Source organism: Microcaecilia unicolor, chromosome 5, assembly GCF_901765095.1.
Source record: "Microcaecilia unicolor chromosome 5, aMicUni1.1, whole genome shotgun sequence".
Classification (NCBI taxonomy): domain Eukaryota; kingdom Metazoa; phylum Chordata; class Amphibia; order Gymnophiona; family Siphonopidae; genus Microcaecilia; species Microcaecilia unicolor.
In genome coordinates this window covers 270,203,311-270,212,791 of record NC_044035.1, presented here as the reverse complement: position 1 = coordinate 270,212,791, position 9,481 = coordinate 270,203,311, and the positions used below count along the sequence as shown (strand labels likewise).

The 9,481-nt window shown below is 43.0% G+C and overlaps 1 protein-coding gene across 4 annotated transcripts in view; it reads right to left on the bottom strand.

The window, feature by feature from the left end:
• PHLDB2 (pleckstrin homology like domain family B member 2) overlaps nucleotides 1–9,481 on the bottom strand; it is a 195,494-nt gene continuing 186,013 nt past the window's right edge. For all 4 annotated transcript variants that reach the window (XM_030204197.1, XM_030204200.1, XM_030204199.1 and 1 more), the window contains 4 exons: nucleotides 7,903–8,049; nucleotides 7,382–7,601; nucleotides 5,450–5,535; nucleotides 1–3,628 (listed from right to left, as the gene is read on the bottom strand). In XM_030204197.1, the coding sequence (XP_030060057.1) occupies nucleotides 3,488–3,628; nucleotides 5,450–5,535; nucleotides 7,382–7,601; nucleotides 7,903–8,049 (594 nt within the window). In that variant the 3' untranslated portion in view covers nucleotides 1–3,487. The remainder of the gene's footprint in view (nucleotides 3,629–5,449; nucleotides 5,536–7,381; nucleotides 7,602–7,902; nucleotides 8,050–9,481) is intronic.

Below are 9,481 nucleotides of genomic sequence, written 5' to 3'. Positions count from 1 at the left end.
ATTCCAGTCCAACCTGCCACATAAGCATCTGTTTATTTATTAAGGCTGTATGGTTCTGGAATACCTGTGAGCAACTGTGCTCTTATTTATCCCAGTTCCTATATCTATCATATTAAACAGGTACCAGCGTCATTTTTTTAAACACACATAACTAATAGCGCTATTTATTAAACAGCAATAACTCAGCATCAAATCTGATACTCAATGCACTTTGGAAAATGCAGTACTGTGCAATACCGTTAATATGCCTTTCCATTCATTCATTTTTGTTCCAATTGGGCCTACGTTGTTTTAAGCCAGTGTAGATAATTAGCCCCAAGAATAATTCCCTCTCCCAAAACAAACACAGACACAATCTCACCATGTCAAATGTCCCTCATGAAAATAAGACTCCTGACATCCTCTACAAGGGAACAGAAGCCTTGGGTCAACTGGCATAATACTGGGTCCCCTGTTGTTCTCAACTCATTACTATTGAAGCTGGAGGGGGAGGTGTGGCCTCATGGTTAGTGTAGCAGGTTGCGGACATGGGGAACTGGGTTCAATTCCCACTGTTGCCTGATGGTTAGCAGTTAGTTGAGATTCTGGGGAACCAGGCTCAATTCCCTCTGCAGCTCCATGTGACCCTGGGCAAGTCGCTTAACCCTGTTGCGCCAGGTACAACAGTAGTACAATGTACTACCTAGACTAAGAGCCCAATAGGAACAGACCCAGTACCTATAAAGTGAAACTGTAAACCACTTAGATCTAAGCAGTATATACATACTTGAATGAATGAATGGGAAGGTCCAGGGTGGGCAAGGAACACCAGAGGCCACAGCAGGTTTGCTTTCTTGAGGGACATCTGGTGCAAGAGGAGGCTTCATACCCTTTTAAGAATTACTGGAGATAGTGCTGGAAGCATGTGTTCCCACCAGCACTAACATGCCAACTTGAACATCATTGTTGCTGGCTGCAGGAATAATTCAGTAAATCACAGTACTCAGTGACCAGAGTTTAGTAATACCATGGGCACTACTAATCTGCAGTTAATGTGGTTCAGTAAATAGGCCTCTAAATTGGTCTGATTTCAATGTGAAATTCAGCATCATCTGTGACAGGTTTTTCTTTCCATTTATTTTATTTTTCAATTTAAGAGTATAATTGTGTAACAGCGTGCCATGGGTAGGTGCTATTTTTATAAACCAAAAATATATAAAATATATATTTCCCAAGTACAGAAGTGAGAGCTGTGTAATTGAATGCAACAGGATATTCCAGTGTGTAACAGAATCCCAGAATGACCTTAATGCAGCTGAGCGAAACGCTGGCCTTGGTTGGTCAGAGGATTTCTACTAGAATGGGCTCAAATTCATTTGGAACTTCATGTGCCAGATAAGTGCTGTTTGCAGAGACTTTTTACTGTTTGCTGGAGATTGAATATCAGTACAGAGATAGATGTGTTGGAAGTTTTCTTATGTCTATGATGAAGATACTAAGCTCGAGTATTTTGTACCTGGAACCCTTTGAGGCTTTTTCCTTCCACAATTTTTATCTCTTAAAAGTTATTTTGTGGTGATTACTTCTGTGCTTGGGAGTTATATTTTTTTGGTGACTTTGGGCGCCCTCCCCATGTGTATTTTGTAGCTATTTTAATAAAGACAAGTAAGCACCTACGTGACTTTATAAAAATACTAGTGCGTATGGAAGAGAATGTGCCTTGAACGTAGCTGCCATCACTTACACCTGTGAAAACTGGTGTGAATAAAGGCACGTACGTTATGTATTTACATACATAGATTGAGGTATTTCATAATCTATACACAGGTGTTAATTCCATCCAGATGTGTGCACAACCACCAGCAAAGTACTGTCATGGCATGTATTTTTTGTGCATATGTAGCAGTGGTGTAGCCATGGGGCCCCCTCCTCAACCAAAGTACCTGTTCAATTTTTGGGGAGCTCAGGGGCTGGACTGGGGAGGGCAACGCATTTTCTCTGTAGGTTAATAATTTTACCTTTGCTGGCAAGGATTCCCAATACCCACCAGCCGATGAGATCCGCTGCCCAGACTTACCCTAAACTTATGTACTTATGCTGCCTCACCTATGAAGAAGTCGGCGATGACCTTATTTTCAGCCGCTGACACCAGTACTGCGCAAACATGCTCAGTTAGTGCATGAACTGAGCATGTGCAAGGAGTACCGGCATCAGCTGCTGAAAAGAAGGCTGTCTGACTTCTTCACTGCTGAGGCAGCACTGGGGTAGTTCCAGGCAGTGGATCTTCAGCTGGCAGGAATAGGGCATCCCCACCAGCAAAGGTAAAATTATTAAAGGGGGAGGATGGTGTAGAGAGAAAATGAACTGCCCCCCATCCTCACCCCACCCCTCAAATTTGAATCCTGGCTATGCCCTTGTACATAGCTGTATATGTGCAGACTTGACTTTATAAATTACCTCTTTTATGTGTGTTTGTAATGTATGTAGCTTAGTATTACATTCTTCTACAAGTGGCATCTCTTGTTCAATTATGTGTGTCTACTAGAAATATTCCGATTAACTACTGTACAAAAATATATAATAAAAACTTCACTACACCTGTCAGTTTCTGGCACTCCGGCATATGGATACCAGTATCTGAAAAAGACCCTAATGCAAACAAATTCTTTCTGTGTAATAAAAGGAGGTTATGTTTCAGCTTGTGCTTTGATTTTCCAAGGCCATATTACGTACATCTTTCATCGCTTCTTCAATGAAAATAATACAAAGACGTACAAAGTATTTACAGATCACCAAGCCGAAAAATATTCTGCAAAAAAAACATCCAGGACTAGTCTGAGTTCAGGAAGCTTCAGTCAACAACTATTATTAATCCTTGCAATAGAAAACACTGTTAAACACACTTGGGGGTATTAAAGAAATACTGTCGTTTATCATGTCACATAGGCAAACCCCTTAATGCAGTCCTTCGCCAGTGGAAATTTAAACACATTTTAGTAACCTGCATTCTCTCGGGAATCCTATGACAAATTATAGTGAAATGTTTAATTCTGTAAAAAGAGAGAAACATCGGTGTAATACACTTCCAAACAATTGTAAAATCTTTGGCTTTTCTTGTAGCATATAACAGAGTTTAAAAATACACATAATAAAAGAATTTAAAAACCTGAAAGCTATATTACCAATAGATGTCATTTGATATAACATATTAAAATATATAACACTTTATATTTCTGTTCAACAATCAAAGTTTGTCAGTTCTAATAAGTACACAGGAACAACTTCACGGACATTAACAGCTCTCGAAAATAACTTTCAATATTATTGTCAAAAAGCACATTCCCTCCCCCCCCCCCCCCCCCCTTTTTAGCAGCTCTCATCTACTGTTCTTTTCCTTACAACAGGTTGTGAGCTAACTGCGTAGCTTTTCCACTTTGGCTAAATATGGCTTAATACTATTCCTGTATTTATTGCAGTGTATCCGGTGGCGACATGTTACATCTGTCCGTTAGATCATGAAGTGTGTGTAGCCTTCAGCCCCAGTAACTATAACATCCATCCATATCCTCATAGCTTCTGGGGTTGGTGCAACCATGTAGTATATTCTATCATGTGTCTTCACGCTGAACGTGAGTAATGGATTTGGACTCTAGAGGAAAAGGGGAAAAAATATCAGTTAAAAATATGAGGGTGTACCATTTTAAATGAGTACTTTACATTCTGAAGCTTATATTCATATCTAGAGCTGATGACCTTTCTGTATGTTAATACTAGCTGGTGCCACGCTTCAGCTATATGAAACAAGCAGAGGAACCGAGAACAACACAAGAGAGAATGATCCAAAGGACCTGTCTAAGCATTTTTCTTTCTTACTGCAAAATCTACAACTTCCATGTGATTTCTGCTTTACCTTTGCTCCCCCACCCTGTGTTTCTCCTAGGGCAGGATTAACCCTTTGGTGGACCCTCAGGAAATAAGCGCATTGGGCCCCATACTGTAACACAAATACATTTTGAAGCGCCCACAGACGGGGTCCCTTGTGGACAGTAGCATAGCTACATGGGGCCACGGGGGCCTGGGCCCTCCCAATTTTACTGTGGGCCCCTGGTTTTGCTGGTGGGGTCTCCAACCCCCGCCAGCTAAAGCGTTGTCCAGCGCTGCGTTGCCTGCCCTGCTCTGTCTTCCCCTCACATCCGGCACGCTCCTTTTAGTGAAAATGAATTTCACTAAAAGGAGCGTGAAGGATGTGAGGGGAAGACAGAGCAGGGCAGGCAAAGTGGCGGCGCTGGAGACTGGCGCTGGACAACGTTTCAGCTGGCGTGGGTTGGGGACCCCTGCCAGCCAAGGTATTTGCTGTGGCAGTGGCAGACCAAAATGCCCCCCCCCCCATCTCGGGCTCTGGCCTCCTCCCACCGTGAGGTCTGGCTACGCCCCTGCTTGTGGATTCAACTGCAGAGGATGACCGGCAGAGGAGAAAGCAGCAAGTAAGAAGTGCTACTTGCAACTTGTCCTGTCTACTGGAAGACAATGCAGAGGAGATAGGGAGAATAGACATACCTCTGTGGGCAGTGGTGGTTCCAGTCCCCATCCTCCCACGCTTCTTTCTGCTAGCAGCTGATTTACTGTGGCTACTACTACTACTACTACTATTTAGCATTTCTATAGTGCTACAAGGCGTACGCAGCGCTGCACAAACATCTAACTACAAGGCGTACGCAGCGCTGCACAAAAATCTAACTCAGAAGCCACTGAATTAGCTCATTTGTGAGGGCCCCTTCCAAACATTTGGGCCTTAGACATGTCTCTAGTTTGCCTATGCATTAATCCTGCTCCGCTTTGTTCACCTGTGCTCCTCTTTTTACCTCCACCATATTCACTCTATCCCCACCCTTTCTTTGAAGAAATACTTCCTTGTGTTACTCCTGTGTTACTCTCCTCTCCAGCTTCCTATTATGACCTAAGAATTCAGTTAAGATGTGCTGTTTTTACTTCCCTTTTCTGTTTTGAGATGGGATGAAACTTTGCTTTGATGATCCTTGCCTATCAGTCTGGCATTTGCCCTCCATCAGGCAAGGATGGCCAGTACAGACTTTCATTCTAGACATTTGCCTACCATTGTAGTCAAATTAAATGTGCAGAACTGTACTGAGCCAGAAATGTGTCATGTGCGATACCCCCTGGTGCCTCTACCCCACTCACTGTACCAAGGCCAAGAAGAGGATATGGGGAGCAATTTTGCCACCCCTACCTTCCTTGCACCTTCAGTACGGCCCTGTCAGTGATGATAATCCAAATGCAGGAAACCAGGGCAAAAAAGTCCCTTTCATGATTACAGCCTGTATTTGTGGACAAAAATGTAAGTGTCCGATTGAAGACTGATAAGTTTCCAGTTTTTCCAAAATTAATTTCTATTTTAAAAAGAAACTCATAATGTGATATATATTTGATTGCATTCTCCCTTTTCTTCTACCTTGTGCGCATTCTTGAGGTGATCATAATATACTTCTTCAATGGCTTGGAAATATATTACTCCTTTCAGCTTGGCTTCATGCTTGTCTGAAAAGAGACAGAAGAGAGCTGTTAGAAAGGGAGTCAGATCCAGTAATTAACCCATATTTATCAAAGGCTGCAGCCAGCTAGTTTCCTGCTTCACTTTTCAATATATTGTGAAATTAAAAATCATTTCTTTCAACAAGTTTGACAATATGTTCTCTGTGTTGTGCACAATTTAAGAACAGCACTAAAGTTCAAATCTTGATGTTTATCTATATATATAAAAGGCACCTCCAACGTTCCATTGAAGCCTCAAGCCGGAAACTTGAGGCGCCCGAGATATCCGGTTTGGCTTGCAGGCTGCAGTCACTGTAGCTCCGCCCTCGCGTCAAAACGCGATGACGTTGAGGGCGGGGCGGGCCTGCAGTCAGTGTACCTACGCCCTCGCGTCAACACGCGATGACGCAGAGGGTGGGGCGGCGACACAACGGACTTCCACACATTCTCTGACAGCTGCTGGGAGAGCGCACCGAACTTCGCAAACTCGCAACCACGTCACTGAGGGACGGAGGGAGGGAGAGGACAGGTGTCGAACTTGGAAGGGAGGCACGGAGGGGGTGTCTGGAACTCGGGAGGGAGGGACGGAGAGAGGACGGTGGGGGGGGGGGGGGGATTACCCTGCTAGCACCCGTTTCATTTTTCCCCGAAACGGGCATTTCTTACTAGTATATTAATATTATTAGAAAATGAAATTAAAGGGGTGAATCCGTGAGCAAGGTGGCGTAAGTAGAGTGAGGTGAACATTCGGTGGCACCATATCTGGGTAAAGTTAATCAGACCAGACAACTTATCCGGTCATCTTTAGCCAGATATTCAGAGAGACATCTGATCAAGTCAGCACAGCAGATTAAAGTTATATGACTTAGGGGAGACATTATGATGTTTTACTGCAGCTTAATTTATCTGTGGTAACTCAGTACTCCAGGTCAGTATCTCCCAAGACAAACGAATAATGCATTATTCTGGGGCCATCTTAAAGGAGCCAGAACTAAAGAATTATGTGGATCCCCCACCACCACCACCCCTCCTGGAAGACACTCCATGGATCCCCCTTGGAAAGACTCCGCCCCCCTCAAAACCCCCATGGCAAGACCCCTCTCAAAGCACCCATGGACTTCTCACCTCTCTGAAGACACCTCCCCCACAGCTTCCTGGGAGTACCCCTGTTGTCTAGCGGGTGGACGGATCCCTTATTTTGAACTCAGTGCCCAATGGTCATAAATATCTACAGATCGTTTCTGCTCCAGCTTCTAAACACCAGGGGGTTCTCTGGTGGCATGGAGGATCTTTCTCGGGTGGCCTGTGGGTATCTTCTGGGAGAGGGGAGGTCCAGTCTTGTGCAAATCCTTTATCGTTGGAACTTGGAGCAGATTAAAATTTTCAGAATGTAAGGATCTAGCAGGATGGTATCACTGAAGAATGGGCTAAGAAATAAGCTGTAGCAAGGTCCTATAGAACCTTAAACATGACTATCAAGATTCAGTTGGTAACCAATGTAATTTAAGTAGAATGGTATAATACATGCATATCTTTTGACAACCCAAAAATCACTCTTGCTGCTGAATTTTGAGCTATTTGCAACACTCTCGAACAATGTTTAAAGAAGAACTAAACAGACAATTACAATAGTCTATTGAGGATAACAACAGCCTCTGAAGCACTATAAAGAGGTCTTGGAATGACAAGTAAAGTTGGGAACCACTGTTGTGGTGACCCGAGTTGGACATCTGAAATAGGTCTTGTTTTCATATACTCTCTACTAGGTCCCTGTTGCTTTCTTATATAAAATGCTGGCTTGATGCTCCTTTCATGTGACTCGAATTGGCCTTATGTTACATGCATGACTCACCTGCATAGTAGGACACAGTCCTCTTGTTTCTGTCAAATACGAACCAGCGCTTCTTCCAGGTTTTGATCTTCCCTCCCATCTTGATCAGGAATCCCCTGCAGGTCTTCTCAGTTAGGGACACATGGTAACAGATCTCCACATTGTGGCCAGCTGATTCAATGTGACTCCGAAGATCAAAATCTTCTTTCCTGACTGGCAGGTAGCGCGTCAGAGGACGAGCCTAGAATATAAGACAAGGCTGCATTATACAGTTTACTCCTTGTCTGCTCAAGTGCCATCAGCAGAGGCTTCATTTGGAGGTTCTGACCTTCCAGAACTGCCACAATAATGATGCCCATACCACCTTTTACCACAAGTTGGGGGGGAGGGTATTTTTCCCCCCAAATACCATGTTCCTTTCTCCCTTTTGATCTTGTACCACATATTTTCATGATATGAATTTCCACTAAACCTTGACCTTGAATAAGTAGTAATACCCCTGGGGCATGGGTTCTGGAGAGTTCTGGAGAGCCTGTACCAACCTGCGCTCTCTGCTTCTCACGCATTTTGATTTCCCTTTCAATCAGTTTTTGCCGGTGACTTGTTTCTTCCTGCAGTCTTTTCTCTAGGTCCTCCCGGCGGCGCTTTTCCTCATCCAGGGCTCTTTTTCTTGCTTCCATCTCGCGTTCCTAAATACCAACACAATTAGACAACTTCATAAACATGATTAAAAATCTGGTAGAAAGACTGGTCAATTTGTAAACAAATGTCTGAAAACTTGCACATTACTTCTGTCCCACCACCCCCCCACCCCCAGCACAATGCTGCTTCTTGGCAAAAACCTCACTCAAGTTTCAAGTTATTTCGAATTTTCTATCCTGCTCATCAAGTAAATATCTGAGCGGTGTACAATCTAAATAAAAGGGGAGGAGTGAGAGGACATCAAAGTTAGGGAAAGGAGGAAATACAATTACATAAGCAAAGCAGGGAGGAGGGAAATACAAAGGGACAACTGTGTAGTCCAGGGTCACACCGATCAGATCTCAGTAGCATCTATATGCATCAGTGAAAAGACATGTTTTTAATTCATTCTTAAATTTCTGTAAGGACGTTTGTAGTCTGAGTTGTTGTGGTAGCAAGTTCCAAATCTCTGGACCCTGAACTGAAAAAATAGGCCGTCTTCTGAAAGAGGGAACATTACGTTGGTTTTGTTGTGATGACCCAAGTGCTCTTAATGGGCCACACCGAGTTAAATATCTAGCAAGAAATAGGGGTGCCCTAGAAAGTTTGATCTTACGTACTAGGAGAAGGATTTTATAAGTGATACAACGCTTCATCAGTAGCCAATGAGCTTCCTTCAGTAGTGGTGTGACATGGTCATATTTCCCGTGCCCAGTAATAAGCTTAATAGCTGTGTTTTGTATCATTTGGAGACGTTTGAGTTCCTTAGCCTTAATTCCTTTGTAAACAGCATTTCAATAGTTGAGCTGACTGATCACTAAAGAGTGAATAAGAATATTTAAAGCTGAAGATTGTAGTAATGATCTGATGGAATGGATCATTCTAAATCACTTGAGCAACAAGGCGTGAAAAAATTTATATCTCCCATGCTACAGAATTTGTCCCTCATTCTTGCATATCAGAATGAAGAGTAACCGCACCCTCTCTAAAGGACATACCCACCAACAAGCTTTCTCTGGAGTAGCCCCCACTCTCTGGAATGCACTCCTTGAAAGGCTTTGCTTAACACAAGACTGTCCATACTTCAGGAAGCAGGTGAAAGTTTGGCTCTTCAACCAGGCCTTTAATGGAAGAAGTAACTAACTTGCTAGTCACACATACACACAAGGAGTGACACCAGCTGCACATACTATAGCTGGACATGCTTATCCACTCCTACCTTAGCTGAGATAATATTCAAGCACTTTTCTGACCTCATTTGTAACTTTTTAAAAAATTAGTACCTTATTTTATTCCTCCCATTACTCTGTCTTACCTATCTATATGTTTCATCTTTGCTTATACCCTATGCTGTCTATTAAACTGTTTTATTACTTATTCTGTTGACATTGTAAGCAGTATACTATGCCATACTTTGTATTGCTATTTGAATATTTTTAC